The sequence below is a fragment of the Apis laboriosa genome, unplaced genomic scaffold, assembly GCF_014066325.1.
Source record: "Apis laboriosa isolate Shangri-la unplaced genomic scaffold, ASM1406632v1 scaffold1_cov151, whole genome shotgun sequence".
Classification (NCBI taxonomy): domain Eukaryota; kingdom Metazoa; phylum Arthropoda; class Insecta; order Hymenoptera; family Apidae; genus Apis; species Apis laboriosa.
In genome coordinates this window covers 4,884,952-4,908,083 of record NW_025222279.1, presented here as the reverse complement: position 1 = coordinate 4,908,083, position 23,132 = coordinate 4,884,952, and the positions used below count along the sequence as shown (strand labels likewise).

Below are 23,132 nucleotides of genomic sequence, written 5' to 3'. Positions count from 1 at the left end.
ATATATATAATATGATATATAAATATAGAGTTTAAAGTATCATGATTATAAGTTAATGATTTACGTATAGCTATGTGACGTCTATTATATTACCATAACGAATAGAATGTCATAAATATGTAATACATTGCAATGAATATAGTAAAATAAATAATAAAGTATAAAATTATTTTAAAAAAAATTTGTTCATCATTACTCAGTTTCTAATATGAATTTATTCGTTAATTTTAATCTAAATTAATCTAAGTTTTTTTTTTAATTATTGGTACTTAAGAAGTATAATAAATAGGATTTAATATATTATAATAATAAGATTATCAATTATCTAAAATTAATTAATCACTTTTACGATTATTATGCGATCGTAAAATAAATATTAAAAATTTCATAAATAAAGGAATGCTCAAAATTAAATCACCGTTAATTATTTAACGATCTAAAAATATTAATTTCTTCACTTTAGAGAAATAAAGAATTAAATAAAAATTATTGATTTTATAAAAATATGCAATTTTAAGTATTTATCTTTATATTACAAAATTATTTGTAATGTTTAATTCATAAGAAAGAAATAATTTAAAATAATAGATTGTGAAATTTTAATATTATACTGAATTAATCAAAAAACATGATTATAATCAAATTTATTAAATTTATTAAAAAATTTTTTTTTAAAAAACTTTTCTGCTCAAGAATAACAATAAAATCAATTTTATTAGTACTTTTGCTATTTCTTCATAACAAAGAGAAAATGAAAAGTTTTTTATTTATCTTTATCTCTTTATCTTAACTTTATTTTTTTTAATCTAGTCCGATGATTTGACAAAGACTTTATTACAATATATAATATGTATAATATATAATAGAGAAATAGAGAGTTTAATATTGAACAAATAAGATAATACTTATCAAGGCCACTAAAAGATATTAGATGGCGAGAAAACAAAGATAACGGGATGATATCTGGGAGTGAGATTGTTAAATTATCATTATAAATTGGTGAAAAATATATACAAGATAACTAATCAATGTACTTGTTCCGGTTCAACATAAATTGTAAATTTTAGTTTTGAGATTTATATTAATTAGATTATTTTGATATAATAAATATTCTGTCTGTTGTTTTATCATTTATTTGATAACTTCAGGTACAATAGTCACTATATTTTAATTAATATAAAAATATTCTTGATTATAAATGTTATAGGAGATTGAATAATTTTTACAAATCAAAATTAAAATTCTATTTTTATGTAATACATAATTTTTCTTATATATAATATTTCATATATTTATATATATATACATATATATTATATATATACATATATGTAAATATATGTATATATATATTATTATATATTAATCTATAGAAATGAAAAATAAATCACAGAATGTTTATTTAAAACGAGAATAAAAGAATTTAATATTTGAAAAATAATTTCAAAATTATTTTCGATGGATTTCTAAAATTCATTATAATACGTATACTTTGTACAAATAATGAGATCTTATTTGTTGCTTGAGTAGAAACATATATCTTAAAGCTAAATGTTTAGCTTTCTAGTCTTTCATGATAACTTATCTTAATCAGTCGTTTCAACTGAAAATTTATGTTTACATATACTTCATGTAAAGTTCAAAATATAATACAATACTTAAAATATAATACTTATACACACACACACACATATATATATATATATATGTACAATATTTAAATATATTTTACTATGTACTTATTCAATGTTTTTTTTTGTTTTTAAAACCATATTTACAATTTATAATGATATTTAATATTTTATATTTATTTCTTTTTATATATTTATATGTTTTAAAAAAGCATAATCATAAATTTGATTTTATATTTATGCAACATTTAGAAAAATATGTAATATATAATTTATTAGTTTATATTTGGCAACAAGATTATATAATTACAAACATTTTTTATTTTCCTGCTCAACAAATAAATATAAAAAGATATTGTTTCAATATGCATCTTTGATAATAATTCCATATATAGGTTTAAAATGTAAATAATTCCAATGATTATTTTAACAACGTAATGATCCAGTATATAAGGATAATAAAAATCTGAATAATAATTTTTTTTTGCGAAATAAAAAATTAATTAAATAAATTTTGTTTTAAGAATAAAGAAAAATAATAAATTTTTCTATAAAATTTTAAAATGCAGTAATATATAATACATTTAAAATAATACATTTAAAATTATTATTATTTTTCTTATTAATATTTTTTCGATATTTTTACGATGAAATTTTTTCGCGAAAAATAAAGTAAATAATGCTATGATTTCTATTGAGATATCTTTTTGTCAAGTAGTTCTCACATTGCTGCAATCATATAAAGCTCAACATCTCATGTTTTATCAATTCACAACATTTTATTGCCACTTTTTATGTTTTTCTATTTAAAATATGAGTTCAATTTCTCAATACCTCACATCTGTTGTAAATAACAATAATGCGTATATATATATATATATATCTTTTAACATTATAATTTTATATAACTTGTGAATTATAATTCAGTCGTAGCCACTCCCCAATATTGTTGCATTCTCGTTGCGTCTTGCTCTAATGAGTCCAACCCATTTCTTTCTTGAATTACGGCAAAATCATACTCAAGATTATATGGCATCAACCTCTGTAAGCTGCCAAAATAAGCCGCATTTGGACCTCCGTTAAGTAATCTTCTTCCGCTACCAAATCGAACAATGGGTGGTCTTGATAGAGAAGGATTAAAGGATCTGGCACTTCCAAACCTCTTCGATAGAAAAGGCAAATTGCCAGCTAATTGAGGCGTGGATCTCGATTGACCTCGTCGTAGTGGAGTCTTCGTTAAAGTGTCTAATTCCTTGTCGAACAAGAGCTGAGTATTTTGCTCCAGCATATATTCCCAGCAACGAAATTGCTCTTCGCTCAAAGCGCCAGATCTCTCGGATATAGTGTCTTCTTGAGCCGTCAAAGTAGTTGATATCTTCATTTTTTTATGTAGTATAAGATAATTTATTTATAAATAGAATAAATGTGTTTATGTATTATCAAAGAAATTTAATGTGAATGTAGTAATTTATTATGAGTCATTGATTTATTGTTTCGAACGTGTAAAAGGCTTGAATATTCGAGATTAAAATACATAGTCACTAGAGATCTTGAGTGACCGGATAAGCTCTTAAGAATTTTACATGATTTATTTAACGAGTGAAAGAAAATGTAAAACAGAGAAAGAGAGAACAATGGATTTTAAAATTTACAATTATTCACATTAAAATTCGGATATCATATTTATTTCAATATTTGTTATTTTGGATACGAAATAATTATTTCAATATTATTGAAAGCTTGAATTGTTTCTTGTAATTGATATCAATACGTAAACAATTTTTTCTTAATAATGATTTGTTTTTAAATAAACAGAAAATTTTAAATAAATACTTTATATATATACATATATACATATATTGGAAACTATTATTTATGTAGTGAATTCAAGAAAAAATAATTTAACAAATTAAAATTTTTATTTACCTTTCTTGTACTGTTTTCGTTCACAAGAACACTTTGACGAGCTTTGTTCGTGGCTCTAGAAGCGGCACTTCCAGACCAAACTCTACCAGAAGGATATCTCGACTTTAAAGTACTATCACTAGCTTGGTCTGATTGACCACTTGGTGAACTTCTATCATCTTTGTATGACGGACTTTCATTTTGCGTTGATCGATGGTTTTTAAAATATCTACCGGACCCATTGTGAGCTTTGTTTGATCTATATCATTTAAAATTATTTAAAAAATTTTTCATTTAAATATATAATATTTTCTAAAAAAAAAAAATGATCTCAAGCCTATTTCAATTGTATTACCAATTCTCTTTTAATTCCATTATACACTTTATACAATTTTTATTACATAATTTCATGTGGACTTCTTACCTATTTACTATGCTTTTTAACACGCCATTCAAATAATAGCCTTCGTTCGCGTGACAACAGCAAGGTCCCGGTGGTTTATGAGCTGCCGGAGGCATGCAACAAGGACAAGGACATCCTGTCTCAGTTTGACCTCTATTCTTTCCAACAGCATGTCTCAATTCCCTCATCAACTGATCTAAATCACCCTGATTAGGTCCCGTTAGTCGTACAACTACAATGCTCAAATTATCCTCTGCTCCATAAGCTTGTGCCAGATCTTGAAGCCTTTTAGCGGCTAAAACAGGACTGGCCTCCGCTCTGGCTTCTCGAACGGCTTCCTGAATGCTCAGTACCTCCCATAATTTTTTATTACCAATTATAATAAATTCATCGTCATCCTCTAAATCTACCTCTTCGAATATAGGGTCGGGAACAACAAGAGGAAACATAGCTGCGTTTCCTAATTGATTCTTCATAGATAGCTTCTTAGGTGCCAAAATTAATGGACCAGCTGCTCTGCAGAGAACTGCTTTTGCGTCTCCAGAAGTGGCTACCTTTAACGAATATTTCGTTGGTGCTTTCGGATATCCTTGTTGCAATTGTATTCTAACAATATGCACAAGAGTTGCATCAATCCCGTATTTCTGACCCTTATCTTTCAACTCCCTATGGGCAGATAGTAACGTATATTTTAAGTATTCCTTTGACGTCTCTCGAACGGTTCTCTCCTCTAATAAAAGGCGCGGAATCATTTCCTGGAGTGCGCTCGGTGCTTCTTGATTCGAACCGCCATCGAATATACCAAATAGGCCTTCTACGTTGCAAAATGATGGCATCCGAATTTGGGATACGTACAATCTGCGCATATAAATTATCTGATCACAATTTGAACCGAGTTTTAAAATTTGGAAAATTTTTATTTTCTTTGTTGTATTATAGGAACGTCTAAAATTTATGGCATAATAAAACTAAGAATTAATGTGAAAAAAAATTTATAAATCTAACCTTTCTCTACATCCTGCTGTTTCTGAAAATCCTAATCTCCAAGGTTGTTCCAAACCTTTTTCCGAGGAAATAATTTCTTGTTGATGAGGGTGCGAAGGCAGACTTGGTCTATTCTGTCCAGATACATCGACTAATGATATTGGTCGTTGAGACCTATATACCTGGAATTGTCTAGGATCTACGTGAAGTCTTGAATTGCAAGATATATCGAGAAATTGAAGTTGTGGTGGCACCAGAGTAGCTAAATTTACTCTATCTAATTGATTATGAGCTAAGTCCAATACCTATATATAAAAAGTAATTATTTAATTGACATTAAATATTAAATTTACTATTACTGAGATTAAATAAATACCCATATATATTTTTACATAATATATTAATAATTTTAATAATAGAATTACTTTTAACGATGCTGTTTTATTAAATGTTGGACAAGTCAAGAGTCGATTAGAATGGACACGCAATACACGTAAATGTCGTAAATTGGCCACATTATCTGGCAGATATTGAAGACGATTTCCAGATAATATTAATTCTTCTAGATCTTTCCATGAAGCTATACAACTATAAATCAATAGTCTTTTAATTTTCAATTTTATTATAAAATATTAAAATAATAATAAAAGTTAAGCAAATTCTATACCTTTCTGAAAGCGTATCTAAAGTATTGTAAGCTATATGAAGAACTCTTAAAGATGTAAATTTTGCAAGAGCATCCAAAGCAGTATCTGTTAAACAATTCGCAGTGAGATATAATTTCTCCAAGCTGTGATTGTTATGTCGATTTTTATTTCCTTCTCCAAAGTGTGGAAGTTCTGACAATCGATTGTTGGAAAGATTCAACACTTTCATCCTATAGAATGGAATTATAATAGAAAATAGAAAACTAATCTTTCTTCTTTTAATAAAATATAAATATCTAAAAAAATATTATTATTTTTGTTATTAATATTAATGTTTCTAGTTTTTATTTTCAAAAAATATTATTTCTTAGTATATGCTATATCATCCTGTATATCATATTGTGTCGAGGAAATTAAACTATTCGCGTACTTTTCCGTGTTGATGAAAAAACTCGTTGGTAATGCTGTCAGTGCATTGTCTTGCAGCGTCAAATGAACGATGTTTAGTGGTTTCCTAGGTGGCGGAAGAGCTTGCAGTCTATTGTGGGGTAAGTGAAGAACTTCCAGTCTCGACGGTTGTGTTAGTAATCTGTCTGGAAGGGCTGTTAAAGCGTTGTGAGACGCAAAAAGTGCGCGCAACAAAGGTAGATCTGGTATCCATTCCGGAAGTGCGTCTAAATTGTTACTAAAATAAATTTATGTAAAATCATAATGTTAATAATTTATATTTAAATCAGATAAATATGCTTCAATGATTAATAATATGAAAATATGAATATGTTATATCGTACATATATTTTTTAAAACTTTGGATTTAAAAAATAGATTTCTAATACATCTTACGTGTAACTATGTAACTTGTAATTATATTTAATTCTTTAATTAAATTCAAAACTATGTAATGAAATATATCAAACTTAAGAAGCACATCACAGTTGTGTTACAATGTAATTATGTTGAAAATTATTTAATATTATTATTATATATAATATTATTATTTAATAGTATTACTTTATGTATTTATTACTTTATTTTTACTTACTAAGAAACATCTAGATGTTCAAGATTCACAGGCACTGGCTCGATAGTTAATTTTTTTAATTCTGCAATATGATAAAATAGTTTTCAAATAAAAATTTTTTATGTCCATATATAATACATATATTTATACATATATGGTAAGAAAAATAAAAAAGATCTTACTGTTGTTTCCAGCAATAAGAGAAACAATATTTTTTCCGCAGACTGTCAGTTCTGTTAAAATATTTCGCGCGCAACGAACACTTCTCAATTCTTGAAGAGCACTGATGTCCAATTTCTCAATGCTATTTTCACTGACGTCTAGATGCGTTAAATTCTTGATTAAAGAAGAAATAAAAACATTAACGATCGTTAATCATTTAATATTTTTAAATATAATTGTAATTATGAATATATTTATGAAGCACTTACACCGTAATTTCCAAGTATGATGTTTCCTTTTAATTGATTATTTCGAAGATTCACTTTGTACAAATTATTTTGATTCTTATCATCTTTACAACCTTTGTTATAGTCTGTTTTTGATAATACGTCCTAAAAATATTGTAAAAATTAATTTTCTAATAAATATAAATAATATAAATATAATTTATAATATTATTAAAAAAATAAATTAAATTAAATTTTTAATTTAAGATTGTTAATAATTATTATTAATATTATAATTAATATTATTATTAATCAAAATAGATTTATTTAAGTCTTATACATATATATAATGTAATCGTATACTATATGTAATAGTATACTATATCTACAAACACTAGTACCTTATTCGACCGCTAGATGGCAAACTATTCGAATGAGTTTCTCGAAACTAAAATATATTCAGAGGTATATATAAAGATGTTTGAAAATACGAATCGGTACTCTGGTTTCCCTTCAAATCACGCATAAATCTTTCGCCTTTTACTAAAGATTTCCGTGGAGGGGAACAATTGATGAGTCTATAGACTAATTTTTTGTGTACCCGGCGCAAGCTGGGTCATTAATAAAATAAAACATAATTAGTAATTTATGTTTAACATTCGTATGCAAGTTTTAAAATATTGTTAAAGTAACAATATTTAATATATACTTATATTACGTACAGAAATTATATATTATTAAATATTTTTTAGCAGATATGATTGTAAATTTTAATTTACTTTGAAAATTTAAAATATTTTGTCAAGTTATCTTTATTTATTATATATTATTTATTATATTATATATTTATTATTTATTATATATTAATATCATGTATGTAACATGAATTAAGATTATTGCTCAAAATTGATAACTTTTTTATTATTTTCCAATTGAATAATCTTTAAGAAATTTTTCATTATCATTAATTTTATATATATATATATATATATATATTTTGTATCAGTTTTTATTAAATATTTTTATTGATCTTTAACAAACATAAAATTTGATAAGATTTTAATTTTATAACAATAAAAAATAAAATTTTATCAAATTCTAAATATCATATCGATTTGATTTCTAATACAAGTTTTTTTTTCTTTGAATTTAATTATTTGGAATAGTTGTTTGATTCATTGACCTGGAATTAATATATCAGTTGCAACATGAATTACCACATCGCATCGTTCTATGGTTATTCATCGTAACGGTACTTCTGCGCGAATTTTGAATTATAAAATATTGTTAATAATTTTGTGAAACGTTACCGTTAACGCTAGGGCACGCATGTTGAAGAAAGATGGCAAACTGGTGAGGCAATTTCCAGATAAAGAAACGTTTCTCAAGTTCTTCAACTCGATGAATTCATATGGCAGCTCTTTGATTCCATTACGATCCAATATGAGCTCTTTGAGGCTGTGAACAATTATTTTTACTGATTTTGGTGTTTTATTATTATTATATATATTATATATATTATTATATATATATTGTTATAATATTTTTTTAAATGAAATAGTATTTTAAAAATTAATAGTTTAATTTATAATTTTTTATAAAATATTTTATAAATAACTTAACTTATAAAAATTTCAACAAAATTAAAATCTCTACTACTTTTTTTATCAACATATTGCATGGCATTTCTCATTTTTAGTTTGACTGTAGTTAATCGACATAAATTAACATTACAGTTACAGCGATTCGATGTCAATGCACGTTGCACCCTCGTTGCACGGACAAACGAATCGGTGAACCTAAACGAGCGGGCCGCCTACAGGATGTGCACTTGAGTAGAAAGTTTCAAATTATGGTGAAAACCTTCCTGGCAGTAAGCATTTGTGTCATCGAATAGACTTTCAGTTTTTAAAATAAAATCGAAATTATTGCTGTTTTAGACAATAAAGATAAGTTAAATTAGATATAATTCATTAATTGATTAATTTATGAAACTAATCAATTTATTTGTAAAATTAATTAATGTTACGTATTTGAAAATTGTATTTGAAAGTTTAAAAAAAATTCTTCTTTTTTTTTGTTTCTTTTTTTTGCTTTTTTAAAAGAATTGTATTAAATATTGTATTAAAAAAAAAATTGAGACCAAGATTTTTATATTAATATAATTTTATATCTAATTTATTACTTTATTTTTGTATTTAGCTGCTATTTTTTTTATTCTTTTATTGTATCAAAATATCACTTTATATTCTCTTTGTATCTTTTTGTTTACTTTATCAGCACGCACTTATTTCCAAAGGAGACAGTCATTTTTCGTCACCTACTTCATCATTACTTATTCTTCGCCTGATGCTTAAGAAAACGTGGAATGTGTCTAAAGATCTAGAGCATCCTTTTCAGCACTCTCTAATGAATAACTGAAATACTCTATTCTTCAGAAAATATTTTTTGCGTTTTTTAAATTTCTTGTTATATATTATAAAAAGCTTAAAAATTTATTGAAATATAGTTTATCTCGTGTCATTCCTAAATAAAGTTCTTTCACGTCATTTTAATAATTCAATTTCATTAATTCGTTATTTAAACTATATAATATAAAAACTATATAATAAAATTGATAAAATAAAACATTACAAAACAATGTAAATTCAATGTTTCAACTCCATTAAATTCTTTAATAGAATTGGATATCGTCTAGATCATTTACTGTCTTTTTAAACAATTTATTGATCTTTTACTGCTTAGACTTGTTCCATTCTATTGTATCAATGTATGATTAGCGAATTCTAGAATCTTAAAATTCTTAATAAAGTTTTTTCAACTTGAAAATTATAATTGTCGTATTAAATAAAGAGATGGGGACAATAAAATATATACATTTCATTATTCCAATAAATGTTCACAAATAACTTAATAATAAACTCTTCAACATTAGTAACTTTATTAACACTACAATTTTTTTAAAAAATAGTCCATTTAATAATTTTCCACTTCAATTACAATAGTACCATACTATTTTCAAATATCATTTTATATGATATTATTTTTTTCAAATATTATTCCAAATTGCCTCAGACAATTTTCAACACTAATAAAATCTTCCAAATCTTTTTTCTCTACAATACCAGCATTACAATAATAATATTATAACTGATTTCTTCAATATAATACTCAAATATTACCCTCACAATTTCAGGAAACTTCTTGAACGAGTTCCTTAACAGAATTCCATCAAACAACTCATATTCAATATATTCTTCCAATAAACCCACTGCATAATTTTCTTTAATGTGGTCACCAATATAGCAGAGTGTTTTGAATATCCGCTTCAGCTTCACACTCAAACGATTTTCAGTTAAATAGTTGAACAGTTTCTTCCACAGGGACTGTGCAAACGTCACTCTGCCAGCCGTCAATAGTTCAGGATACCATAGGATTGTGAAGTTACAAGTTGGTGCACGCTCACGCGAGTTCTTCAGGATACTAAGAAGTCCGTTACGAGTCGAAGCGTGTCCAAGCAGTTCCTGCATCGAAGAAGAAAGAGGGAGGAGATCAAGGATGGCTTGGCTGACCACTGTGACGTAACAGAAAGGAAAGATTAGCTTTTGCCAGTGGTGTAAGTTGGTTTATGCTGATTTCTGGCCTGCTTGTGTACCAGCAACCAGCGATTGGTTCCTGGTTAACGGAGTTGGAAGGAGGTATGTATGTACCTTGATGACCTGGTTTCGTTGCACAGAAGTTGGAAACTCCTTCGAAAGCTTCGATTTACTGGCAATATAATAACAATGCTTGGTTTTTGGGGTAAGAGGAGGAACTACTAGGTTGAATAATCGAGACACGAGAAAGCAAAGTTGAGGAAGAACTGTGTCTGTTTATAGATAGATTCAAACATGCAAACATCTGTTTATTATTTGTCTTTTTACGTATTAAATTATTCTTTCTACTTTGTAGATTCCTTTTACTTTCACTCTGAGATAATATATATATATAGTTACATGAAACGTTTTGCGAAATAATTCTTACCATTACAATAATTCTAATTTTCTTCATGGAATCAAGGATATCTTTTCCTTTTCAATTTTCTTTTAAATCCAAGATACTTTTTTTATTTCCATCGATACAATTGTCACCGTTTCTTCCCCAATAAATTAACAAGAATTTAAAAAGAAGAAAAAGAACAAAAACTTGGGTTTCAAGAAAAAAAATATTCAATTCATATTCATAAAAATATTCATTGCTTGGCGGCAATGCTTTTCAATCTGCGATCTTCACCATCTTCTGCGATCGCACATCCACGCATAACTGGAAGAACAACTGAAGCAACGAGGCTTACTTCTCTCGATCTCGACGTTTGATCGGGAAGCAATTGCACGGTTCCACTGTTTGATCGGCATTGCATTGTTCCTCGTGAAGTGTGGCTCGTTCGCAGGGAAAAAGGAATCCAGTGATAAGGAGCTTTTAAATTGCGCTTCTCGCGAATGGCTCTGTGTTTCCTCGGAGTTGGGAAACTCGAAGAAGATTCTTCTTTAAGATCTCCTCCTCGTTGCTACGGCCTCCAAGAGACCGCGTTGAATATTTTAAACGGTTCTTTCTTTCGCCCCTTCGGGGGGAACGGCCTGTTGGTCCTTTTGGCCATCCTCTTTCTCTTTTTTCTCATTCTTCTTTCTTTTTATTCTCCATCGTATAACGCGTAATTGCGCCTTTCGTAGGATTTTAGCTTCCTCTCGTTTCACAACTCGAAGAATTATCGAGGATAATTTTCATGAGAATGGATGATGAATCGGTGAATGATGAAATTATGCGAAGATTCGAGAAACACTCTTTCGTTTCCCCCCTTTCTTTGGATGATATTTTTGACACGTAGAGGAGAATGGCGAAGAATTCTTTTGTCCGTAAATTTTGTCCGCATTTCGATTGTCAAAATTTGAAAATTAATTTTCTTCCTCTGCAACGAAGAAATTATCGGAGAAAACTATTTTTTTAAAAGATTTTTTTATACACTTATGCGTGGCACTTTATAAAGAATTCTATTTTATATTTCAATCTTTCTTTTCTCTTTTTTTTATTAATTTTTTAAATTTGTTAAAGACGAAATGTTCGCGTGTTTGGTATCCATTCCAAGATGTTATACCGTTAAATTAACGTCAAAATTATACCGTTAATTATGATAAAGAAGGAAAATAAAACATTTGCCAAGATTATGTTATAGAAATATTATACGCTATTATGAAACAAGAATTTTTTCTTATTTTCTTCTACTAATCTATTTCTGCAATTTTTACAGAAAAATAATTACAAAATAATTATCAAGTTATTGAACAACGGGATAAATTTTTTTTTTTTATCGTTTATAATTACTCGGGAAATGCAATGCAGAACATTGCTTCATTTATTTTACGCAATGCATCACGTACAGTTTTAATCGTACCAAGGAATTCCTCTTTCACTTATGAATAATGAACGAGTTCGTTCACATTTGGTAAAAGCGGTTAACGTAATAAGCGATTCTATCCTTTAATATCCGTAAAGTATATATCTTTAAAAGTGTAATTGTAATAAATAATCGATGTTGAGTATAAATTGAATTCGATCCTTTTTTTTCAAATTTTGATTTGAATTTTGATCTGCCATTTTCCATTTGATTAACATCTCGATAGTAAACTATTGGTCAATGTAATTTTAATTATGACGAATAAAATTCTTAGAATACATTAATGAGAAACACATTAACACGATTAAAAACATTTTAAAATTCATCTCAATAGAATTTTCTGAACGTGGAATGCATGGAATTACTATTTTTATTATTGCAGCAAGTTTAATATGACATACTTTTTATATAAAAACTAGAAAAAAATCGTAAATTCTATTATTCAATGTTTTTTTATTCTATTCTTATTCCCTCTTAAATATTCTACATCGCATTTTTTATAGAAGAATAATCTTTAGAAGAGTTTAAGAATATTAAATTGTCCTATTATATAACTCAACTTCATTTATATATCTAGTTAAATAGTTTCACTTCGTTTTTCCTCGCAATAATTTAGCCAAATCATATGATTACAGCGAGGAGGAAATAAAACAGTATAAGGTTAGGAAGGGGAATCGGTATCATTATCATTAATTGATGACACGTGCACAAATTTCAAGGTTCAAGTTTTGTAATTGTGTGCAATTATGATTAAAATTTATTTGAACAATGATAAGTATAATTACGAATAAATTTATAAAAAATTTTAGATACATATATAATTTTTTTTTTATCAAATATTGCAATTAAATAATAATTTATGCTCTCTTCAATATAACAACTATCTAAAATATCTTATTTATTTCCTATCAATTTCACCACCTAATTAAAAGAATATCTAAACAGTAGAAACTACAATAAAAAATTCCTCCTTATTAACGCTAGAACAACCAAACAACCAAAAACCGTAAAAAAATGATTTCACATTTTCTTGTTTTATTTTCAATTATTTAGATACAAACGTAATTACACGTATCTATTTATTTTCACGACATTACTTTAATTACTTAATCATTTGCAATATACAATAGATATCCAAATATTTATAGATACTGTTTAAATATGGCAATAATCCAAAATCTCTTTCATGATCCATAACGATTATTACTTAATCGGACAAAAATAATAACCTCATTTATCTCCATTCCATAAATTAATTGATCCAAGTGGATCATCGAAGATCGTTATTTCGAAAAACTGCAATTCCCCCATAATTAACGCGCTAATTATTACGCGCATTTATCGAGGGACGCAACGTTATTTTCTTTATTAATCCATCATCGTGCCTCGTGCCCGATGACACGAAATTCGAATCATCATCCTCCACATTTCATATCGCATTTCAACCCAGAGCCAGAAGCAAATACGGCCAGCCGATTATTGGAAAGTTTCGCAGCATTAATTCGCTGCACGGCTCTCCTTCTTCCACGCGGTTCTGTTTCCGCGCCACTGCACCCCGATGTACGACTTCTACCCGTAGGCCCGTGTTGCCCAACCCGAAGCCTCCAACTTGCCTTCAGCATTTCCCACTCGCTCTCGTACGGATGAGTTCTTGTTACACCTAGTTTTATTTCTCTTCTCTCCTTCTTTCGAAAAGTGCACTATATATATATATATATATATATATATATGTATGTATGTATTTATATATATGAACACGTGGGGTATGGCGAGCGATGTGTGTCGGTATGTATGTTAGTAGTGGGCTCGTGCTCACGCCCGTAGTTCCTCCTCGTCCCGGGCATCCGTGTGGCATCCCGGTTTCCGGCCAGTGGAAACCACTTTTCGAGAAACTTTACGTAATCTCCGGCTTAATTACAGGAGGGCCTCTCGCGATCGAGCCGAGAGATGAGACGCTTTGCGCGATTTATTGGCCAACCCACGCGTGCAACCCCCTCCCGTTTATCTCTCCTTGCCTCGAGAGAGGATTTGGCAAACCGAGTTTTATGCACGATTAAAACAGCTGATATATTCGTTTCAATCTTTACGCAATTGTTGTATTTTTAGACGATGCGATAACGTTGGAACATGCACTCATTTCACGCCTCTTATTTTTAATGCTTAATAATTTTCATTCGAAATTTTATTTGTACAGGTATTTTGGATTTGGAGTAATTCGGTCGGTCGTCTTTAATTAATTAACAAGTGATAATTGTAGAGTTGGAATTTAGATAATTGTATTCTAAATATTGTTGATAACGTTGAGTTGATAATTGATGAGCGTCTTTTCAATGTGTTGATATGATTATGATTTAAAATTGGATCTAGGAGTAGTAAGTAATTGTTGTATTTTTAATATTATTGTGATGTTGTGTTGAGTCGAGTAATTGAGTAATTGTTTTTTCACTTTTAATATTTTTTAATTATAAGTACAGTAATTGATTGTTGTTTTTCTTCAATTTCGATTTAAAATTCGATTTAAAAATCTATAGGTAATTGTTATATTTTTCATGTTGTGATCGATAATTGTTTCCTTTCTCATTTGAAGTTTCATCTCTGAGCTTAATTATCGAAATTTCAGCGTTGCCATGATTAATTTGGATTAATTTGCGAATACGATAATTTTCGATAATATCGATTTGAAAGACATTTGAATAAGACATTTCAGAGGATGAAAATTTTTTAAATTTCCATATTTTGGGAAATATAAAAGATAACAATTTTAATCGTGATATATTAAAATTCGTGTAACATTTAATTTAAGACTTTGAGTTTCCACAAATCGCGATCTCGATTTCTATTCGTTTCAATTATCAATGGAGTTAGGCGATTTATCTGAATTAGCACACCGTCGACTTGGTAAGGGCGCAATTGCGGATGCAAGGAAATCGGCGAATAATATATTTGAATCGGCGATTCGACCGATTAATTAAACGGATAACTTTCTGTTATCATCCGCGTGGAAGACTCGTCGATTCATCGACAGATTGCCGATAAACCTCGATTTGTGTTCGTGGAAATCGTTTGTGCAACTCGTGGAACATATGTTATCACGTGTTGTAACATTAAACCTTGCGATTATATTAAAAATGATACATACAGTATTTTTTTGCGATATTTTAAGATTTAATAGTATTTTAAGCCTTACAACCACAGAGATTTTCAATATCTTAAAAAGAAAGATATATATTATTCTACATATCTTACAGTTATCTTTTTAAGTGATTAGAAAAAGATTGTGTTTCTAATGTTAACTTCTGTAGGATTATGAATGAGATAGCTGATATAAAAAAATTTTTTTAAGCAAAGAATTTGCAAATAGATTAATAAATCGTTAAATGTAGATTTGTATGTCGTAAGAATTATTCAATCTTCCGCAAATTCCGTTGAAAAAAGAAAGTTTCGTGACTAATATAATATCGAATTCAATCCAGTTTGAACAATACTTTTATGAAATATCATGCGGTTAAAATTTTGATAAGTGACTGTTCGGTTGATATGGAAAGGAGATGTCAAGAACATCTTAAAATTACGATTCTTCTACATGATTTAAAAATATTTCTTCGGAGAAATCGCTCTCCTCGTTGTGAAAGAGTATTATCCTTCAATGTTCCAACCATGCTATTCCACGTCAAATCGCGTCTCGAGCAATCTCATATTTCTCAAGTTTCTTTCACGTTGTTCAGCATTTATCGATAGCTTTGATATATCTATATATATATATACACTGGTTTCTCGAAGAGAAATCAATTTTGAAACTGCCAACGATTTCGAAAGCCAGTTTTTATCTCTAACTTATGGATACACGATTAATGAATAAAAAAAAAAATTAATCTCAATCACTCTCCACTTCTCAGTCATTCAAATTATTCCTCTAAATTTATAAAAACTCCATTCTCCATTTCTCAGTCATTCAAATTATTCCTCTAAATTTATAAAAACTCTTAAAAAATTGAAAAGTATTCGAAAATGTTGGAAGAAATTATTTAAAAATATTTAACGAAACGTTAATAAACAATTGATGATAAAAAAAAAAAGAAAGAAAAAATTAAATCGTTCGATATAACTGCTTACCAAAGAAACAAGTCGCGTGTACACAACCTGTTTCCTGTTTCAAGCGAAATCTGATAAAATTGACTCTACATACTTGATAAGCTGGCTTATGTCGGCCGGAATTTTCTCGATTTTATTGTCCGAGAGATTGAGGTAGGTCAATCCTGTGAGCTCCAATAACTCTCGTGGTATCCTCCTCAACTCGTTGCTCTCCAAATGAACGATGCGAAGTTTTGGAAACCTTTGAGAAAGAAATTTAATTAATTTGATCGCGATTATAACGTAACTCTCTATTAACGAATACGATTGTATTAATGAAAATTTCGATGAAGATTTTCGCGTGAAACATAATTAATAAGGATGAATTCACGGTGAAAGTAAATGTTTTCGTACCTGTGCAACAATGTCAGGTTGTTGTTCGTGTTCGTTAGTTGGTTTTGGCTTAATATCAGCTCTTCTATCGCCGGAAATGCTATAGCGCTGTCGGGGATCCTTGACAGGCCCCCGTTGCTCAGATCCAACTGTTTCGGGCACGATGACAATTGTATAGCCTGCAACAATGCAACGCGTTTTCAACATCCACAAAGTGATTGGAAATTGATTTAAAACACAAATCATCGATCAAAATTTCATCATCATCGATCTGTTGTTGCTAGTCTCTTATTGCTATTCTTTCGTATCAATAACTGTTTCATACTTTTTTTCAAGAGTTAAAATTGTTATTAGACTGTTGTAAAATTTTCTCAGATGTCTATTTTTCTTAAAACTTGTTCTTTATGTATTATACACCTTTTTTTCTTAATTTAGGAGTTTTTTAATACACATGATTATATAGTAAAATTTTCTCAGATGTCTATTTTTCTTAAAACTTGTTCTTCACGTATTATACACCTTTTTTTCTTAATCTAGGGGTTTTTTAATACACACGATTATATAGTAAAATTTTCTCAGATGATTTATTTTTCTTAAAACTTGTTCTTCACGTATTATACATCTTTTTTTCTTAATCTAGGGAATTTTTTAATCAAATGGTTATATAATAAAATTTTCTCAGATGATTTATTTTTCTTAAAACTTGTTCTTTACGTATTATACACCTTTTTTTCTTAATCTAGAGGTTTTTTAATACACATGATTATATAGTAAAATTTTCTCAGATGTCTATTTTTCTTAAAACTTGTTCTTTACGTACTATACAGCTCTTTTTCTTAATCTAGGGATTTTTTAATACAAATGGTTATATAGTAAAATTTTCTCAAATTTCTGAAAATTTAAATTCGTAATTATTATTCTACTACCCCTTTTTCTTAATGTTTTTCAATACACGTGATTATAAGTAGCGAAAATTCTCTTCAACGAAGAAAAAGAACTATTGAAACGCCCTGTTGAATATTTTGTTGAATCGAAGTACGAAGGAAATAAGTTCCATTACCTCGGACTCGAGAGAGTCCGTGTCGATGGCGTCCCTGTCAAAGTCACGTTCCTCCATAATGGCGACCAAATCCCCGAGATACACCATTTTTCGCATATTCTCTCCAATTTCTATGATAATTATCGATCGTGGAACAGAAGAGCTTCGGTATCCAACCTCAAATCGCGAAATATTTTTCTCGTCACGCGATCATCGATTCCATTTCAATTTGTCCACGCGAAAAAAAAAAATCGTGCCACGTTTTCTTTTAACGGTTCTTCTTCTTTTTCTTCTTTTTTTTTTTTTTTNNTTTTTTTTTTTTTTCATCGGAAGAAACCAAGTCGATGTTTATTTCGTCTAAAACTTTCGTGAAATCCGATGAAAAAAGTTATAAACCCAAAGGGAAGGAAAGATTTTTCCTGTATTTTTGTTTTTTCTATTCTTTTTGTAAGGAAAGATGTAAAAATCGAAATTTTCCAATTTATATTTTCCTAACCATATCAAATATTCTATCAAACATCAGTATATACATTTCTAATCAAATATCATCGATTCTATGAATATGAATTAAGTTTTAAAAATAGAAACGGAGTGACGTGCGAATAATTTTAAAATTCTTAACATCGCATATTCCTACGTCAATGGAATAATAGATCGTTCGAATCGCGATTGATATTAATGTCGTACGACAAACTTGGCGCTATAAATGTATCATAAATTTCGTCATTTAGACTGTCGTTCAATAACTCGTAGCTCACAATAAAACATATATATATATATATATATATATATATATTGGTTGTAAAGAAAATTGAGAAATGATTGTGAAAAAGTTCGATGGCGGAATAATTATCTTGTAATTGCACGATCAATCATGAACTTAAATTTTAAATCGTTAAAAATTCATACGTAAAAATATTCTTGATGAACCTCATATTCAAATGTTTGATTGCCCATATATAAATGTTTCTGTTGAAATATTTTTTCATCCATTTCATACAATTGTCAACACACCCCGTATATACGATAAATTAATCACTATTTTTATTAAAAAAAAATCGTTTTCAAAATCTATTTCCTTCTCAAAGATACTTCAATTACACAATTTATACAAATTGATTCACAATTATTACTACAATATTTTCTACTCCCGTACCATTTTTCAACGTATGCCTTCATTTTAAAAAGAATCGCGTGCACGCAAATCGTTAAATCGACAAACGATGAACATGAAATTGAAAAAATGGCATACGAGGAAAAGGTGAGGCAAAATATCGTTTCCACGTAACGGATGTGTTTCGTGTATTGCGCATCGCACATCGGTGATCCAAAGAAAGAAAGAAAGAAAGAAAGAAAGAAGGGAAAAAGAGAACGAGGCGAGAGAGAAAAAAACGACAAAAAAAAAGCCGAGAAAAGAAGTTGAAGGAAAGAGAAGTTTCACGCGTCTCACGTTCTCTTTGAACACGTGTTAACGAGAAAGGGAACTTTTCCTACCAACTGCAGCGCCAGGAAAAACTTGCCTTATAAAGTGGCTTTCGATGCATGATGGCGAAAAACTTGGATGATTTAGCTCGATACACGAGATACGTGGGATTTGTAACAAATTTTATTAATAGAGATCGATCTTTTTACAGCGGTTTCCAACGGATATGGAATTACTCTCATGGGTAGAAGAGGCGGCCATCACGTATCGTCTATCAATTTCGTTTCGAAAAGTCGTTTCGCGAGGAGAAATTGGCAAAATTCTATTCGTGTTAACATTCGATCCTGCTCTCGAATTTGATACTTGAATTTTTCAGCGAAATTATTAGATATTGGGAACGGCGAAAAAAATTTGGTTTATTTAAATATACGGATGATAATTTTAGAAAAAAAAAAATGGAAAGTTTGGTAAAATTTGGGAAAATTAATAAAAAATCAACGCTGCAAATTATTAATAAGTAATATCTCGCGTCGATAGAATTTTTTCACAAGAAAAATTTTTGAGGTTAACAAATTCTAACCTAACTTTTTAATCAAGTTCGTGAATTCCCTAGAACAAATTAATAAATTCAAGACTTTCGATCGTTATAAAGAGTTTCGTTTATAAAGCCATCCATTAATCTCTTCCTTCGATAATATATTTTTCTATTTAATTTCAGACAAAAATTTGACAAGATTTTGATACAACGAGGAAAAATTACGAATATTAATAATAAAAACTCCCTTGCGTCAATAGATTTTTCACAAGAAGAATTTTTGAGGTTAAGGAATTCTAACCTAACTTTCAAGTTTATGATTCCTTTCTAGAACAAATTAAAGTAAATTCGAAGCTTTTAATCGCTACTCCACAGAACCTTATCACCCATTAATCTTCCCCTTCGACAATTCATTTTCTCTCGCCTTCCAGACACGTTCATTTTCACATTAGACCGATTCTCGAAGACTCCACCGGTCTTTTACACTCTCCTCGTACGCCTTTATTACGCAGCACCCCGTAAATAATCCGGGGAACGAAGATAAGGACGTCTCTAACGAACTGGTTGCGACAAATTAGAGAGTTCGCAAGAGGCAAGAAAGTGATTAAGGGAATCTCTACTACCCTGTAATTATCGGTTATCTCCTCTTTCGGGTATGCGTTATTGTTCCCATTAGTAGTCAAATTAATTCGAATTGTTTCGCGCGAGGCACGTGCTTTTGAGAAATTACAACGCAAGGATAAAGGACGCGTTGGAAAGGAAAATAACGGGCCCGGTGCTCGCTCTGACGCAACATCATCGTCCTCGGCCACCATCTTGGTCTTCGACCAGAGAGGAATGGATCGTTGCGTGCGCGCTGGATGACCAATGGATAATTAACCAATTCTAATTAAATATCTTAACTTGTTCGAGATTCAATGTTAAAATGTTAATTAAAGTGGGTTACGAGATTCTAACATTTCCGAAATCGTCGTAATTTGTTTGCAAAAAGAATATGTTTAAGAATTGTTCCAATATTTTCCTTTCTCCTCTTCTTTCAAATATACATTTTAATAATCTACTTCCTCCTTCTCCTAATCCAACACAAATTCTCTTCGTGTGAAAATAATTAATAATTCATTCCATTAAACATTAAATACACGAAAAAACTGTCCAATTATTTTAGGAAAAAGAATATATACGTTCGAAAATTGTTCTAATATTTCTCCTCTTTTCTCTCTCTTATTTTAAACATATACATTTTAATAATCTACTTCTTCCTTCACCTAATCCAACACAAATCCTCTCTAACCCACAGGACACGTGAAAATCGTTAATAATTCATTCCATCGATCACAAGATACATCAAATATTAAGAACATCGTTTTTTCTTTCTCCTTCACACGAAACATCACACTTTCCAACTCCGTTATCCGCAAAAGAGAATTATCGTTTCCTCTACGTCGTTCGTCAATCACATTACGACCATTATTAGACTTATCTCACGTTCAAACGACATTGCACGCGCGGCGGAACTTCGCAATGATTTCGGCTTCGAAATTTGGTCCCCGGCTCGCGAAAACCAAGTTTCAGAGTCTCTGAACGCGTCGGCCATCGGCCGTCTCGAACAGTTGCCATTGCAGAAGATTATTCATGACCGAGGAGAGGATCGTCACTGAGGTGGATTGTGGGTCTGTCGCCTGTCTTGGCCGCATGTAAACCGGAAGAACACGCTCAGTTGACCACTCCACACTTTGTTTCGCCGTTTCGCCGCTGGGATAAGAGAAGGATATCGATGGGATCCACGACGTGGAGGCAACGATATATTCTTCGATATGTTTGCTTCGAAATTGTATCTGTCGAAGATAATTTCTACTATTTTTAATTATTATTATTATTGTTATTGTTATTACTTGTTGAAATTGTAATGGATCAATCTGAGTGAAATTGTTGGGAAAAGAGAAAAGCTGGATCGAAGATTAATAATTCTTGGGATGGTTTTTGAATCAAGGATAGATTTGCTTCAATTAAGTATTTTTTTTTTTTTTTTTTTTTTAATGAAAATTGTTAAATACGAAGGAAATTTAGGAATTTTATTATTTATTTCAAAAGTGGATCTGATTAATGATTCTTAGAATGGCGATACTCGTTGAAACTTTTAATTATTTCCAAGTGAAAATTTCAAAATTCGATATCGAAGGAATTTGATAGGGATAAGATTAGGTATCTTTTATTATATTTTATATATAATTAATAAATTTAAAATTAATCAGATAATGGAATTTTATTATTTATTTAAAGACAGATTGGGATTTATAGTTTTTAATCATTTTTAAAAATTTATATAATAGAAATAAATTGACTTTTTCGAATAAGTTTCGAGTTAATCGAACGATGAAATTTTATCATCGCGAAAGTATTTTAATCAAAATTTATAGAAACTATTTCGAATTTTCACGCCATGTCGATAACCTCAATTTGAAATATTCATAGGCGATAGACAAATATCGAGCAGTGTTTATTCGAACGATCGATTATCGTCACCTCCAATCATTGACAAACCGTCAAAAACAAACTGAATATTAATTATTTTTTTTTTTTTTTTTTTTTTTTTTTGATCCAATCGAACAATCTACCGTGCACATCACATTTTTCCGTGAATGATCCATCACTTTCGTGAAACACGTCTATGAAAATTCTACTAACGAATAAAATTTTGCCTCTTTCCATCCACTACTTTTCCATTTCTATCGTCTCTCATTTATTTTTTCTCTTTTTATATTCATATTCCTAGTCGTTAAAAAAGTAAAAAAATGTATCCAGTTATTCTCTATTTACGATAATTTAACGAGATTCTCAGCATAATTCTCTTGACACGGTCAATGAACTTTTCTAACGATCAATTTTCAAGATCAATTTCGCGTATCCTTGAAATTTACGTAACTAACGGTTTGGTTATTGTATTTCTTTCTTCTCCTCTCAAGCTGCTATATCGAAAACCGTTTGTCAAAGGAGACAGATTATTACTAAATTGTAATCAATCATGTAATTGCGCTATAAAATCTATTTAAAATATATTATTAAAGAATATTAAAGAAAGAAACAAATATTACAAGTTTATATATCTACGAAAAAAAAAAAAAATAGCACTTTAAATCTTAAAAATCCAGTCTTAAAAAAAAAAACAATTTATATCTATCTCCTAAAAATTTTTACAATTAAATAATAATAAAATTAAATAATAATAAATATTCTTTAATATATTATTAAAGAATATTAAA

The 23,132-nt window shown here is 29.2% G+C and overlaps 1 protein-coding gene and 1 non-coding gene across 2 annotated transcripts in view; one reads left to right on the top strand and one right to left on the bottom strand.

Annotated features, from left to right (window-relative positions):
- Positions 1-2,359: 2,359 nt before the first annotated feature.
- The window catches only part of LOC122712376, a 98,998-nt gene continuing 78,225 nt past the window's right edge, over positions 2,360-23,132 (bottom strand). The window contains exons 5-17 of the mRNA XM_043931963.1: positions 16,897-17,054; positions 16,598-16,744; positions 8,291-8,438; positions 7,023-7,145; positions 6,774-6,927; positions 6,613-6,673; positions 6,001-6,255; positions 5,591-5,800; positions 5,349-5,511; positions 4,945-5,228; positions 3,961-4,797; positions 3,558-3,795; positions 2,360-3,006 (exon numbers count right to left, since the gene is read on the bottom strand). Coding sequence (XP_043787898.1) covers positions 2,548-3,006; positions 3,558-3,795; positions 3,961-4,797; positions 4,945-5,228; positions 5,349-5,511; positions 5,591-5,800; positions 6,001-6,255; positions 6,613-6,673; positions 6,774-6,927; positions 7,023-7,145; positions 8,291-8,438; positions 16,598-16,744; positions 16,897-17,054 — 3,237 coding nt within the window. The 3' untranslated portion in view covers positions 2,360-2,547. The remainder of the gene's footprint in view (positions 3,007-3,557; positions 3,796-3,960; positions 4,798-4,944; positions 5,229-5,348; positions 5,512-5,590; positions 5,801-6,000; positions 6,256-6,612; positions 6,674-6,773; positions 6,928-7,022; positions 7,146-8,290; positions 8,439-16,597; positions 16,745-16,896; positions 17,055-23,132) is intronic.
- Positions 7,478-7,598, top strand: LOC122712432. Its single transcript, XR_006346337.1, has one exon. It is a non-coding gene; the product is annotated as a U5 spliceosomal RNA (small nuclear RNA).